Raw genomic sequence first — 16,338 nt, forward strand, 5'->3', positions numbered from 1 at the left:
AAATATGAGGTTCATAATACAAAAGTCATATTTTATAGGAAAAGTAAAGAAAAAAAATTGGAATAAGCAAATATAAGGCTTTTTTTTCCTTGTGTTTGAGATTTATAAAATATACATAGTTTGGATCATGCTCTTTTAGGTTTATTATAGAATGGGATGGAATTTTTGAAATTTAAGATAATTTTTAATATAAGAACAAGCATCGATCTCAACAACGGAGACTCATTCATGCCATTTTAGGTTTGAGGGGCTCAAACGTGGCTTGCCCAGAAATCACATGGACGCAAACAAGAATCCTCTCTTTTTAATGTCAGAATTTCATAGCAAATGATCGGAATTGCATATTTTGTATCATTCATATATTCTGTTGTTATTGAAACTTTTTGCTTAGAAAACTATCTTCTTTTTAATTAAATTTACTTTGGGTGTGTTTTGGAATTTCTTATTTTACCTCATAATTTTTTCCAAAAGTTAATAAGTTACGATATTATGATTTGTTAACTTATCTACTCACAATAAGTCACAATACCAAACACGCTTTAACTTTTTCAAAAGTTAATTAGTTATAAGTAGCCTAAAATAAGCAAATCCCAAACACCCTTTATGGTGTTACACAATACGTTGCAGTTATATGCTACAGTGACAACAAGAACGGTTATATTGTTTCAACCCAAACAACAAACACCGATAAACTTGTTACATGATTACCAAGGTTTATGTTTCCTGCCGCAACACGTGATCACCTATCTATCTATACTTAAAAGGAAATGTCAAAGTAACAATGCCAAGGATGTTTGTTGTAAGTGTGAAAAAAACCTTTCACACTAATGAAATGTAAAATTTAGAAGCCAAATGTATTAAGAAATAATAATAATAATAATAATAATAATAATAATAATAATAAAAAAGAGTTGACGTTGACTTAATGGATTACCATGCATGCATGCATGCTTATATATATTTTTTCTATATAAATAAGAAAAATTTTTAGAAATAGGAAAACTTAAACAATAAAATGGGTTTTAAGAGAGAAAAAATTGTATTAAAAAAATAGGAGATCCGCCATTTGAAATGGCGGATGTCGACAAACAAGTGGGGCATGTCAGATCTTATCTGGTGAGGTGAACGATTACCACGTGTTCCGCCATTTCAAATGACGGATCACGAATATTTTATTCGTGTTCCGCCATTTGAAATGGCGGATGTCAAATTTGGTGATCCGCCAGTTTGACTGGCAGGTCACAATTTTCAAAGTAGGTTAACCCTATGTGTAAAAGAGTATTTTAATGGACATCCGTCGTTTGAAATGGAAGATGTCATCTTGACATCTGTTATTTTAAATGACGGATGTGAATAGTATTTCTGGCTGATTTGACACATCTTTTTGACTGATTTGACACACCACATTTTCAAATATTATTATTTATTTATTTTCTTAATAACGTAATTTTTAATAAGGTTATTTAACAATAATAAGATTTTCTTATTTGAGATAGTATAAAATGTTTTCTCTGTGTCATGTGGTACTTTGAAACCAAGTAAAAATATCAAAATCTCATTTTCTTCATCATCTTGTGTTTTGTAATTTAAAATGATTGTTTTCGGTCCAAACTATCAAGGTCCAAAACATTGGGAATGCTTGGCTTTGTTTTTAAACGAGCAAAGTCAAGCTGGGGTGAACTCGATGGTTTTGATGGTCAACAAGCACTAGCAAGTTGAGGTGCTAAGGATGGTTTTGATGCGCTTATTTTATCCCTTTTTGCCATACCTATAGGGGTGAACTCGAGTCATGGGGAGCCTCTCGCTAAGCACGATGATGTTGCGGTATGCGCCAATGTGAAACAATGTTTACGAAAAGTGGCGGACGGGCATGTTACTGCCGCCATTAAAGTATTATGCTCTTCAGGGGTTGCACCTTTCGGCAATGACACTTTGAAAGCGTTAGTGGCTAAGCATCCAAATTTGCCCCCGCCGGTTATGCCTGCTTCATTGCTTTCTGAGTCTCCTCTTGTTGTTAATGAGGATTGTGTGCTTGGATGCATTAAATCCTTCCCTAAAGGGACGTCATGCGGACGAGATGGATTGAGGGCACAACATATTTTGGATGCATTTTGTGGAGAGGGGTCGCCGATCGCTGTTGGGTTACTAAAGGCTACTACTGCGATGGTTAATTTATGTTTGGGGGGGGGGGGGAGATGCCCAAGGGTTTTGGCAGAGTTCATTGCGTCGGCTCCTCTCACACCGTTGCTCAAACAGGACAATGGGATTAGACCCATTATCGTAGGTGCCATTTGGAGAAGATTGATCTCTAAAGTGGCTATGAGGGGTGTTGGGAAAGACATTACTAAATACATGTGCGACTTTCAGTTTGGGGTGGGAGTCCCCAGTGATGCAGAGGCCGTTCTTTATAGCGCGAACAAGTTTTTAAGTAAGTTCCATTCTGATGGGTCATTGGCTATGCTTACTATTGATTTTTGTAATGCCTTCAACTTGGTGGATAGGATTGCCCTTCTGAATGAGGTTCGGGCCCGATGTCCATTTATTTCCTTATGGGTGAACTTTTTATATGGGCAACCGGCTAGGCTATATGTGGGACCTCTTCTTTTCGCCTTAGTTCTGCACCCACTTATTCATCTAGTTCAGAGTTCCTGTAAGCTTCTCTTTCATGCTTGGTACCTAGATGATGGTACAATTATTGGGGACTCTAAAGAGGTTGCCAAAGCTTTAGATATTATCAGGTCGGAGGGTCCCCGCCTGGGCCTTGAACTTAATATTAAGAAAATTGAAGTATTTTGGCCGTCGTGCAATGGGGTTAAGGTGCAGGAGGGGGTGTTTCCCTGTGAGATTGGAAGACCGGTGCTAGGTGTAAAACTCCTCGGGGGAGCCGTTAGCCGGGATGCCGGGTTCATCAGTGAAATTGCTATGAAAAGGGCTTCGCGAGCTGTGGAGTTGATGAGCTATCTCCCGCATTTGCGGGATCCTCAATGCGAGCTCCATTTGCTCCGCTCATGTATGAGAGTTGGAAAGTTGTTGTTTGGTCTCAAAAGATGCCAACCAGTGTATGTAGGGGAAGCAGTTTCTGTGTTTGACAATGGCCTTCGGGGGGCGATTGAGGATATCGTGGTTTGTGGTGGTCCCTTATTTGGAGATTTTCAATGGAGGTTGGCATCACTTCCGACTCGTTTTAGAGGTTTGGGTTTATGTTCAGCTTCAGACGTTTCTACTTATGCGTTTGTGGCCTCGAGGGCGCAATCTTGGGAATTACAAGACCACATTCTTCGAGGTTGTGGTATTGATGGGTTGCACATTATGGGAGTGCGATAGATCGGTTGCACATTTCACTTCCCGATTTTGACATTAGCGGTTCCTCTAATAAAGACACCGCCCCCCTAAAGCCCAACATGCTTTGGCGAGTGCCCTTTATAGTTGAATCATCAAGAGTTTGGAAATGAAGTTTGATTTATCCCTTGTCAGAAAGCGGTGTTTGAGTGTCTTCGGGCTCCTCGGGCTCAAGATTTCTTAAGTGTTCTCCCTATTGAAGGATTGGGCCAACATATGTCGGCTTTGGAGTACCGGGCCATCCTGAAGTATCGGTTAATGATCCCTTTGTTTCCGGTAGAAGAGCCGTGCCCGGTTTGCCGTAAGGTTTGTTTGGATTCTTTTGGCGATTATGCGGTTCACTGCAAAGAGTTGCCTGGGTTTAAGTACAGGCATGATTTGGTGAGGGATGTTCTATGCGATGTTCTTAAACGAGCCAGAATTTCGGTTAAAAAGGAAGCCCCCGTAAACTTTCTTACGGATCCTCAAGAAGGAAGATCTACATTACGACCGGCCGATATACTTGTTTTTGGGTGGGTAGGGGGAAAACACGCTTGTGTCGACCTCACAGGAGTGTCCCCTCTTGTTGGGATTAGGGACACTGGATTTGTAGCATGCCAGGCAGCATTGAAGGTGTAACACCCCGACCAAAGGCGGATTATACATCGGGGCGCCACATATTGTTTCATTACTCGTGACACTATTGGGTGTCAATATTTAATAAATATATTCATTCACGCACGCGCAACGTAAACACAAGATAACACAAATCAACATAAATCAATATATTATAAGGCAAAATATTCAAACAACAATAACTTGTCTTGATACATTTTAATCTAGGTCCAAAAGTAAAAACGTCCTACGTGTCCACAAGCTCCAAATGTAGCTACAGCAAACCTGAACATGTGTTAAAATAAAACGTCAAACACTTGCGTGTTGGTGAGAAATCAAGTTTAATACAATACATAGATAGCAATAAATCTGCGCGCAACATGTGTATGTCTGGTTTTCAACAAGGGTGTAATCCGATCGGGACCAACTCTAAGATTCATACTCATAGACTGCCAGTGCTCACAATTGAGCTCACAAACAAGAAAGACTGTGCAAGTGTAAACAAAAGAGAAAATCATAAACGATAGTTCTCCCGTGTTCATCTAATGGTACCATGAGAACTGCGGAATAGACCGACAAGACGGTTAATGATCCACACATACAAATAAACAGCCAAGTCTACGTCCTCAACACATGGGATACTGCGCGACTAAAGTTCATAAACAGTTTAAGACTCTAAGTTTGTATGAACACATGAACATCCCAAAACATTAAAAGCAAAAAGGGATTAGGTACGAGATTACTCACTTGATAATCGGTGTGAAGAAAGACAAAGCAAGAACCAAACTCTTAGCAAGCAAAGTTAACCTATATTTAAAGATTATTGTTTTAATGATTGGTTTTTAGTCTTGATTACAAGTTAGCATAATTAGTAAGTAAATTATTATATATAATATATATTACCGGAAAAGCAGGGCAGAACAGGGAGGAAGACGGAGGCAGAGAGGAAGACGGCAGAGAGAGCAAGGAGGAGGTTAAATTAAGTGTTTGTGTGTGATGTGTTAGGAAAAATAATATTATTATTTATAGAGAAACCCTAGGGAACACAATCCCTAGAAAAGAGGAAAAGATCTCCAAAAAGTAAAAGATTCCAAAAGCAAAAGATATCAAAAGATATGGCAGCTGCAGGGAACAAGGAAAAGCAGACAGGGAACAGTAAAAAGCATGGGCGGGTCAGATAAAGGTACTGGTCAAAGCATGTTAAAGCAGATCTCAAAAGATAATGTCAGTCACTTTTTCTGTCAACCAATGGGGTTGGTGCGCATGCTGCGCCAAAAGTGGCTTTACAGACATAAAGCAGATTAGGTCAACGGCTCAAAAGATAAGACATCACAAAAGCAAACGGCTGGACAAAACAGAAGAAAAGACACAAGACATAGCGCGAGAAAGCTCGAGCGCGAAGGCAGACACAGAAGGTCAAGAGAGCGCGAGCGCGAAGGCAGACAGAACCAACCTTAGCGCGTCGCGGGAAGAACTACATTTCTAAGCGCGCCGCGGGAAGAACTTCAATTCTAAGCGCGTCGCGAGAAGAACTATATTCCTTAGCGCGTCGCGGGAAGAACGGTATCCATAGCGCGCCGCGGGAAGAACTAAAATCCTTAGCGCGCTGCGGGGACAGTTCGTCTCGCGTATCGCAGTAACAGGTGGTCTTCACGCAGGCTTCCTTGTAAGGAGTCTGGCGCGTGGAGCTGCGCAGACAACCTTAGGCGGGAAGGAACAAAGGGCAGGGGTTCAAGACTTAAGGGCGGGACGGCGACAAGAGGGAAAAGAAGGCGGAAAGAGAGAAGAAGAGGGACGGGACGGCGGAAAGAAAGAGAGAGAAAGAGGCGGGAAGGAAAAATATATTATTATTATTAAAAGTAAAATATAAGTATAAATAAATATTAAATCACAAAAGAAAGAGATCGGGTCAGAGAAACGGGTACCTGGGTCGGGTCGGATCGGGGCAGATGTTACAGTCTCCCCTACTTTAAGAAATTTCGTCCCGAAATTTATCTCGAAGTAGATTGCGCAGAGAACAGGTGCGGGTACTTGATCTTCATTTGATCTTCCCTTTCCCATGTAAACTCGGCTCCGCACTTGGACTCCCAGCGAACTTTCACGATTGGGATGCGACTGCGCTTGGTTTGCTTAACCTCACGATCCATAATCTCAACAGGCTTCTCAACGAAATGCATAGATTCATCAACTTGAACTTCATCAAGTGGAATGTGAAGGTTCTCGTCAGCTAAACACTTTTTGAGATTGGATACATGGAACGTTGGATGCACATTACTGAGCGCGGGCGGCAGGTCAAGTCTGTAGGCAACTTTTCCTACACGCGCGAGAATCTTAAATGGTCCAACATATCGAGGAGTAAGCTTACCTTTCTTCCCAAAGCGGACAACACCCTTCCAGGGCGACACTTTGAGGAGAACAAGATCACCAACTTGAAATTCGAGAGGCTTCCGCCTACGATCTGCGTAACTCTTCTGTCGGCTTCTGGCAGTCAGCAGATGATCACGGATCTTGGCGATTTTATCGGTTGTCTCTTGAACAAGTTCGGGTCCTGTGATTTGAGCTTCTCCCACTTCGCTCCAACAAATCGGGGAGCGGCACTTACGACCGTAAAGTGCTTCAAATGGGGCCATACCGATACTGGAATGATAGCTGTTATTATAAGAGAACTCGATCAAAGGCAGGTGTGAATCCCAATTACCTCCAAAATCAAGAACACAAGATCGGAGCATATCCTCAAAAGTTTGAATAGTTCGCTCAGACTGACCATCAGTCTGAGGATGATATGCCGTACTCATGTCCAAGCGAGTTCCTAGCGCAGATTGGAGAGATTTCCAAAAGCGAGATGTAAAACGGCCATCGCGATCGGATATGATGCTCAAAGGAGTACCATGGCGGCAGACAATTTCCTTGACATAAAGCTGCGCGAGTTGCTCAACACGGTAGTTTTCACGAATGGGCAGAAAGTGAGCAGACTTAGTCAATCGATCCACTATTACCCAAATGCTATCATGTTTGCTTGTTGTCAAAGGTAACTTGGTAATGAAGTCCATCGCTACACATTCCCATTTCCACGTAGGAATTTCTGGTTGTTCGAGCAAACCAGATGGGCGTTGGTGTTCAGCTTTTACCTTAGAACAAGTCAGGCATTTAGCTACAAACATAGCAATATCCTTTTTCATACCGGGCCACCAATAAGTAATGCGCAAATCCTTGTACATCTTATCAGCGCCGGGATGAATAGAATACCGAGATTTGTGCGCCTCACTCAGGATATCAGCGCGAAGATTCTCATCAAAGGGGATCCAGATGCGATTAAGATAGCAGAGAATTCCACTCAGATTAGGGACAAAATGCGCTTCCGCGCCACACGCTAACTCGGCGCGAAGGTTACCATTACTGATGGATGCGCGCTGCGCGTCACGAATGCGCGATTCAAGGTTGCTTTGAATCGGCGCGAAGTGAAGCTGCGTGCGCGGCAAGATACAGTTAAGCTGGCAGGGTTTTCGGCTGAGCGCATCGGCTACCACATTAGCCTTACCAGGATGATACCGGATCTCACAATCGTAATCGCTGATGAGTTCGTTCCATCGGCGTTGCCTCATGTTAAGTTCCTTCTGATCAAAGATATGCTGAAGGCTTTTATGGTCGGTGTAGAGGATACACTTAGTACCATAAAGGTAGTGTCTCCAGATCTTCAAGGCAAAAACAACTGCGCCTAGTTCGAGGTCGTGAGTTGTATAATTCTTCTCGTGAACCTTGAGTTGCCTCGATGCGTAAGCGATAACCTTGCCTCGTTGCATAAGAACACAACCGAGACATTGGTTGGAGGCATCGCAGTACACGACAAAATCATCATTACCCTCAGGTAGCGCAAGGACAGGAGCTTCACACAACAAACGCTTGAGCGTTAGAAAGGCTTCTTCTTGCTTCGAGCCCCAAATATAAGGTTTACCTTTGTGCGTTAGAGCTGTTAAAGGCAAAGCGATCTTCGAGAAGTTCGAAATGAAGCGCCGGTAATAACCAGCTAAGCCCAGAAAGGAACGGATCTCGGTAGGAGTGGTCAGCGTAATCCAGTTCTTGATTGCTTCAATTTTGGATGGGTCGACATGAATACCCATCTTGTTCACAACATGGCCAAGAAACTGTACTTCATCAGACCAGAATTCACACTTGGAAAGCTTAGCATAGAGCTGCTCGGCTCTAAGCTTTTGCAACACCAACCGAAGATGTTGCTCATGCTCGGCCTTGGTCTTAGAATAAATCAGAACATCATCGATAAACACAATCACGAATTTATCCAAGAAAGGTCTACACACCCGATTCATTAGATCCATGAAAACGGCGGGTGCGTTGGTTAAACCGAAGGACATGACCAAGAATTCAAAATGGCCATAACGAGTTCGAAAAGCAGTCTTCGGAACATCTTCATCGCGGATACGCAACTGGTGATAGCCAGAGCGGAGATCGATCTTGGAGAAACAAGAGGCACCTTGGAGTTGATCAAAGAGGTCGTCAATACGCGGTAAGGGATACCGGTTCTTAATGGTGAGTTTGTTCAACTCGCGGTAATCAATACACATGCGAAACGATCCATCTTTCTTTTTAACGAACAACACCGGAGCACCCCAGGGCGAAGAGCTAGGGCGAATGAATCCTTTAGCAGTCAACTCTTGAAGTTGGCTTGCCAATTCTTGCATCTCAGCGGGCGCAAGACGGTAAGGAGATTTAGCTACGGGGGAAGCACCAGGGACAAGATCAATACGGAACTCGACTTCACGAGCGGGAGGGACTCTACAGTTTTCTGTAAGGTGACCAGCGCGGCCACATCGGTTACAAAGTCGACATGGGACTTGAGGTGGGTGGTGGAGTCTACAGGTTGGGCAAAAGGGGTGGCTTCCTGTGTAGGGTTTCTTAGTTGGCGGGGCAGGGAGTGCGGGATTGGTTAGGGCATAGTTGTGGGCTACAGGGGGAGTTGGGTAGGCTGACAGGGGTTGAGGGGCGTATACTAGAGGTTGGTAGGCGGGTTGCTGGACTATGGGCGGGCTGGTAAGCGCGTAAACTTGTCTGCGCCTACGTTTCTGGTTATGGTTTGAGGGTTCTGGTTTGGTTTCTGCGGGTTCAGGGACAGTTTTGGTAGATTTGGTCTTCTCAGTTCCCCGCAGGAACAGGGTTCCTGCTCTGACATGGTTGTCGCTGAGCACAGCGGCCAATTCGATGGCGTCAGAGAGGGTAACTGGGTTTCTGGCCCATACAGAATCTTGAATTTCCATGGGGAGACCCCCAAGGAATTTCTCTATGGCTCGGCGGGAAGGGGTAACAAGGTGAGGGACAAGCAGGCTTAGTTCATGGAAGCGCGTCGCGTACTCGCGCGCTTCGCCACTGTATTGCTTAAGATTCCAAAATTCCTCCTCCAGGCGCTTAACTTCGTTGGGAGGGCAGAATTCTCGCGTCAGAATTTCCTTGAATTCCTCCCATGTCATGCTAGAAGCAGCTTCTGCGCCACGCGCATGAGCTACTCCATTCCACCATGTAAGCGCCCTTGCTTCCAGGACACTGGAGGCATATAGGGTTCGTCTGTCTGAGGGGCATTGGGTGTGGAGGAAAGTGTTTTCTATTTTCTCAAGCCACTGGAGCATCACGGTGGCTCCTTCAAGACCTGTGAACTTTGGAGGGTTACCCGCGTTAAAGGACTTAATGTTGTAACCAGAGGTGTTAGCATTGTTTTGGCTCAAAGCTTGGGCTATTGCGGCGGCCATTTCCTGGGAACGTTGCTGCCTGCGCCTGCGCGAGGCTTCTCTCCTCTGATGTCGGCGAGATAGCGGAGGCATTCTATAAAAGTTTTAGCTTTGTTAATATCTTAGCGCAAAGTATAATCTTATAAAGCTTGGTTTCACGGAGTCAGTTACTGTCAAAAGTTAAAGTAAAATAAATGACCCTAAATGCAGACTTAATAAAGGTAACAAATTCGAATCAAGAATCGACAATTCATGTATCACCATGACTTTCCGAATTCCCAATTTAGAATGGCTAGTAAACGAGTATTGGAGATTGACGATTCATGTATCACCATGACTTTTCAATCCTCAATATAAAATATACAAGAAAATGAGTATTGGAGGTTGACAATTCATGTATCACCATGACTTTTCAAGTCTCCAACCTCAGAACATAATCGTAAATGGAATTTGAAAATCAACTATTCATGTATCACCATGACTTTTCGGATTTTCAATCCCAACAATCGAATATGTAAGTAAAATCAATAAAAATCGAAATTCAGCAAAAATCTAAATATCGCGAAATAAAACATAAAACCATACGCTGCGTCTGCGCAAGCATATTTATAAATAACGAGTAATTAACAATAAGCGCGTAAACATGAGATTTCTCTCATGCGCGAGAAGGGACTCTTAGGTATTCTAGGCCGTTACGTCTAACCACCTATCCTAAAGTCAACGAGCTCTGATACCAATCTGTAACACCCCGACCAAAGGCGGATTATACATCGGGGCGCCACATATTGTTTCATTACTCGTGACACTATTGGGTGTCAATATTTAATAAATATATTCATTCACGCACGCGCAACGTAAACACAAGATAACATAAATCAACATAAATCACTATATTATAAGGCAAAATATTCGAACAACAATAACTTGTCTTGATACATTTTAATCTAGGTCCAAAAGTAAAAACGTCCTACGTGTCCACAAGCTCCAAATGTAGCTACAGCAAACCTGAACATGTGTTAAAATAAAACGTCAAACACTTGCGTGTTTGTGAGAAATCAAGTTTAATACAATACATAGATAGCAATAAATCTGCGCGCAACATGTGTATGTCTGGTTTTCAACAAGGGTGTAATCCGATCGGGACCAACTCTAAGATTCATACTCATAGACTGCCAGTGCTCACAATTGAGCTCACAAACAAGAAAGACTGTGCAAGTGTAAACAAAAGAGAAAATCATAAACGATAGTTCTCCCGTGTTCATCTAATGGTACCATGAGAACTGCGGAATAGACCGACAAGACGGTTAATGATCCACACATACAAATAAACAGCCAAGTCTACGTCCTCAACACATGGGATACTGCGCGACTAAAGTTCATAAACAGTTTAAGACTCTAAGTTTGTATGAACACATGAACATCCCAAAACATTAAAAGCAAAAAGGGATTAGGTACGAGATTACTCACTTGATAATCGGTGTGAAGAAAGACAAATCAAGAACCAAACTCTTAGCAAGCAAAGTTAACCTATATTTAAAGATTATTGTTTTAATGATTGGTTTTTAGTCTTGATTACAAGTTAGCATAATTAGTAAGTAAATTATTATATATAATATATATTACCGGAAAAGCAGGGCAGAACAGGGAGGAAGACGGAGGCAGAGAGGAAGACGGCAGAGAGAGCAAGGAGGAGGTTAAATTAAGTGTTTGTGTGTGTTGTGTTAGGAAAAATAATATTATTATTTATAGAGAAACCCTAGGGAACACAATCCCTAGAAAAGAGGAAAAGATCTCCAAAAAGTAAAAGATTCCAAAAGCAAAAGATATCAAAAGATATGGCAGCTGCAGGGAACAAGGAAAAGCAGACAGGAAACAGTAAAAAGCATGGGCGGGTCAGATAAAGGTACTGGTCAAAGCATGGAAAAGCATATCTCAAAAGATAATGTCAGTCACTTTTTCTGTCAACCAATGGGGTTGGTGCGCATGCTGCGCCAAAAGTGGCTTTACAGACATAAAGCAGATTAGGTCAACGGCTCAAAAGATAAGACATCACAAAAGCAAACGGCTGGACAAAACAGAAGAAAAGACACAAGACATAGCGCGAGAAAGCTCGAGCGCGAAGGCAGACACAGAAGGTCAAGAGAGCGCGAGCGCGAAGGCAGACAGAACCAACCTTAACGCGTCGCGGGAAGAACTACATTTCTAAGCGCGCCGCGGGAAGAACTTCAATTCTAAGCGCGTCGCGAGAAGAACTATATTCCTTAGCGCGTCGCGGGAAGAACGGTATCCATAGCGCGCCGCGGGAAGAACTAAAATCCTTAGCGCGCTGCGGGGACAGTTCGTCTCGCGTATCGCAGTAACAGGTGGTCTTCACGCAGGCTTCCTTGTAAGGAGTCTGGCGCGTGGAGCTGCGCAGACAACCTTAGGCGGGAAGGAACAAAGGGCAGGGGTTCAAGACTTAAGGGCGGGACGGCGACAAGAGGGAAAAGAAGGCGGAAAGAGAGAAGAAGAGGGACGGGACGGCGGAAAGAAAGAGAGAGAAAGAGGCGGGAAGGAAAAATATATTATTATTATTAAAAGTAAAATATAAGTATAAATAAATATTAAATCACAAAAGAAAGAGATCGGGTCAGAGAAACGGGTACCTGGGTCGGGTCGGATCGGGGCAGATGTTACAGAAGGCGGCATCGGACAAGGTTGCTAAACACGAGAGAGCTTGTTTGGAGAATCAACACGTGTTTATCCCCTTCGCCTTTGACACTTTTGGTTTCTTAGCTCCGAATGCCGTGGAACTTTTGAATAGGGTTCAGAAAGTTGTGTATAGTAACGTATCAGCCCATAAGAATCAAAACTTTGTTTTTAGTCGGATTGGGTTTGCTATCCAAAAGGGGGTTGCGGCGCAGCTTGTTGCTCGCTTACCTGCCACTTCATTGTAAATCGTTTGGATGTTTCTATGAAATATAAAAGGTGGTAATCGTGCACCAAAAAAAAAGTCAAGCCAAAGCTCGACTATTCCAGGGCCGTCCCCGAGAATTTGATTTCTCTCGAATAAAAAAAGGGCCTTTAAATATAAAATTATGTATATGCATAATCAATTTTGAAAGATAAATGAGCCAAAACAAGTACGATAGTTTTACTATTATTTAATTGAGTTTAAATTTATTTATGTGTTGTAAGTTTATTTTTTATTTTATTTTTTAATTACAGTTAAGTAATTGCTAAGTTTAGTATGTTTTTTTGAACGACTAAAAATTTATTATTTTAATTAATTAAACATAACTAAATCTTTATAAATTTAAAGTTTGTTGAATAAGTAAACAAATCACTTAAGTAAAAGAGTAAAAGGAAAATTATATAGGCCTGACCCCTAACGTTTTTGCATCCCATCTTATGCGAGGAATCAAATGTAAAAGGAAAATTATATAGGCCTGACCCCTAACGTTTTTGCATCCCATCTTATGCGAGGAATCAAAGAATTAGTAGACGGATTTTATAATTGAAAATGGACATGGTTGTTAAAAATATAAAAATATAATAAATAAATAAATAAAATAAAATTTGCAAGTCAAATAGCAAACCATGTAATGAAGAATTGAACCACTCAAAGTCTACATATTTAAAATGTGAACCAATAATCACATTTTAAACTGTCAATAATAATAATATATAAAAAGGTGTTGTGTTAAATCAATCAAAAAGATGTGTCAAGTTAGCCAGAAATGCTATTCACATCCGCCATTTGAAATGGCGGATGTCAAGATGACATCTTCCATTTCAAATGGCGGATGCCCATTAAAATTGTGACCTGCCAGTCAAACTGGCAGATCACCAAAGTTGACATCTGCCATTTCATATGCCGGAACACGAATAAAATATTTGTGATCCGCCATTTGAAATGGCGGAACACGTGGTAATCGTCCACCTCACCAGACAAGATCTGACATGCCCCACTTGTTTGTCGACATCAGCTCCTATTTTCTTAATACAATTTTTCTCTCTCCTAAAAACCATTTTATTGTTTAAGTTTTTCCTATTTCTAAATTTTTTTCATATAAATAAGTAAACATGCCTCTCATTTCTTCAACTAAAATGTTTTCCAATGACCATGCACAAGCTCCCTCCATTTCAACCAACGTGATTACGAATCACTCTAAAACTCGGGTCACAGGGGCTTCTGAATCTCACGTTCAACCTCCGTCTCGTTCAGAGCTTCTTCACCATGCATGGAACTCGATCATAAGCGGAGATGGTGATCGTTTAATGACAAAAACCAATCAAGCATCAGATGCTGAAGGACGGGTGAACAAGTCTGAAATTAATTATAATTTATAAGCAAGGTCCGACACAATATGAGCTGGTTCAACCTGTGTCTCGTTTAGAGCTTCTTCACCATGCATGGAACTCGATTATAACTGGAGACGGTGAACGTTTAATGACAAAAACCAATCTAGCACCGGATGCTGAAGGGCGTGTGAACAAGTCTGAAATTGCTTATAAGCAAGGTCCAACACAGTCTGAGGTGGTTGAAGTTGAAGAGAAGAATGTTGTGAAAAGTAAAAACAATAGTAAGATTAAGGTGGTTGAAATTGATTATAAGCAAGGTCCGACACGGTCTGAGGTGCTTGAAGTTGAAACAAAGAATGTTGTGAAAAGTGAAAACAATAGTAAGAATAAGGTGGTTGAAATTGATTATAAGCAAGGTCCGACACAGTCTGAGGTGGTTGAAAATGATTATAAGCAAGGTACGACACAGTCTGAGACTGTCGTGAACGAACTAAATAATTTGAGTCCAGGTGGATTTGTCATATCTAAATTTGAAGCGAAAGAGGTGGTGAAAAGACGAGTAAGAAGATAGGTGTGTTGTCTCGGATTTGGAAGGCGGTGTTTGGATTACGTGGAGATGATTTTGAGAAGCGGTTGCAGTATTTAAGAAAAGAAGAAGGTGTTATTGTTAATAGGATGAACATGAGATCGTTGAGGTGGAGAAGAACCGCCACGAATTTAATCATCTTTTCTGTTATTATTGAGGTAACTTATTCGCTATATTATAACTTGTAATAGTGTTTTAGCGAGCCGATCTCGAGTAGCTAGAATTTAATACATAATAAGGTTTTTTTTTTTTTTTTTTTCGGGGTACACGGTTGCAGTGGGATATGCTATAGTGACAACAAGAACAGTGGATATGGATTGGAGGATGAGATCATTACGGGTCTTACCGATGTTTCTTATACCTGCTTTGTCATTCGTTTTGTATTACGGGTCTTACCGATGTTTCTTATACCTGCTTTGTCATTCGTTTTGTATTACGGGCTTTCAAGTTTTACTAACTTTTGTAAGTCTGCTTATTTATAATACCGATTGTAACCCCTTTGAGGCTTGTGTTGTTTGTTTTAATGCAACTAACCGTGTGATGTCATGCAGGTGATCGAAGGGATCAGAAAACATTAGATAAGCTTCGTGACGAAACACGAGCAAAAATCGATGAACTTAAAGAAAGAAGTAATTATTACATCACTAAGCAACTCATTCAGGTACACTTTGAACCTGCCTGTTAAAGATTTTTTGTGTCGTTATATTAATAATATTCGTTTGTTTTTACTTTTTGACCCGTTTGCAGAAATATGATCCGGGTCATGCAGCACACGTTCTTGCAGATGAATTACAACCAGAAGCACATATTGCAGGCAAAAGCAATGATGTTGACTTACAAAGTCAACAAACTACTGGTCTCACGAAACGTAACCAGCCACATCCTAGATCTCCCGGAAGCGCAGAAACACCACAGTTTGTTGTTGAGAATCATAATTTTGCAGCTTCGGGTGGTCAAGATGGCGGTTGGAATGCTAGAATTGCAGCGTTGCTTGTAGGAGAGGACCCGACACAGTCGTACGCGCTTATATGTGGAAATTGTCATATGCATAATGGTAAGTTGACTTTGACTTTGACTGCAAATTATTAATCACTATATTTGATCTCTCATTTATTTGTTTTATATACAGGTCTTGCAAGAAAGGAGGAGTTTCCATTTACTACCTACTATTGTCTCCATTGTAATGTTTTAAATAAACCAAAGAATTTGGATAAAATGTCCCCTGTTTCGGGGTCTCAAGAAACAGCAAGCACTGATGTTAAGTTGACTAAAGAAAACGAGTCAACGAGTGAGAAAGTATCAGCTGCTAACAGCCCTGTGGTGGCTGCAGTGGAAGAGAAAGAAGCAAAGGAGATAACAGTGGCTGCATAAAGATGTGTTGACTTTCTCTTTGACTTTACGATGCGGTTGTATGGCTTTTTTTTTTTTGCTCATGGTTTGTTAGAGGTGGCAATGTGAGTGGGCTGGGTTGGATTTTGGTGATGGGTCAGGATGGGTATGGGTCAGGATGGGTATAGGGTCATGATGGATTTTTAAAAAAGAGGGTTAGGATGGATATGGGTCAAGATGGGTAAAGCTAACCCATCTTGACCCAAGTTAAAGGTTGACATACAAAGGGTTTTAAAAACACCTCAAAAAAATATTCAAAAAAACTATTAAAAAAATAATAACTCAAACTATAAATAAAAAACGCAAAATGTAAAATAACTAAAATGTTTCCCCCGGCATCCTCGTTCATTAAAAACAAACCGTTTTGTACCGGTTCAGGTTCGAGTTGTTATGTTTTTTTTCGGTTTGGTT

General features: G+C 41.5%; 1 protein-coding gene across 1 annotated transcript; it reads left to right on the plus strand.

Annotated features, from left to right (window-relative positions):
* Positions 1 to 1,195: 1,195 nt before the first annotated feature.
* Positions 1,196 to 15,909, plus strand: LOC143634397 (uncharacterized). The gene is made up of 9 exons (XM_077102491.1): positions 1,196 to 1,214; positions 1,775 to 2,166; positions 14,002 to 14,410; positions 14,497 to 14,698; positions 14,808 to 14,870; positions 14,921 to 15,000; positions 15,090 to 15,199; positions 15,286 to 15,592; positions 15,668 to 15,909. Exons 1-9 carry the CDS (start codon positions 1,196 to 1,198, stop codon positions 15,907 to 15,909), a joined length of 1,824 nt encoding a protein of 607 aa, XP_076958606.1.
* The last annotated feature ends 429 nt before the right edge of the window (positions 15,910 to 16,338 follow it).

This window comes from Bidens hawaiensis, unplaced genomic scaffold (genome assembly GCF_021521415.1).
Source record: "Bidens hawaiensis isolate Kalapana, Puna unplaced genomic scaffold, B.hawaiensis_p1.1 tig00007048_1, whole genome shotgun sequence".
NCBI classification, from domain to species: Eukaryota; Viridiplantae; Streptophyta; class Magnoliopsida; order Asterales; family Asteraceae; genus Bidens; species Bidens hawaiensis.

What these genes read in the sequence shown, in the direction of transcription:
- LOC143634397 (XM_077102491.1), top strand. An exon ending in TAAAGGCTACTACTGCGATG is followed by an intron (nt 2,167 to 14,001) that starts GTTAATTTATGT and finishes ATAATTTATAAG; the next exon opens with CAAGGTCCGACACAATATGA. An exon ending in TTCAAGTTTTACTAACTTTT is followed by an intron (nt 15,001 to 15,089) that starts GTAAGTCTGCTT and finishes GATGTCATGCAG; the next exon opens with GTGATCGAAGGGATCAGAAA.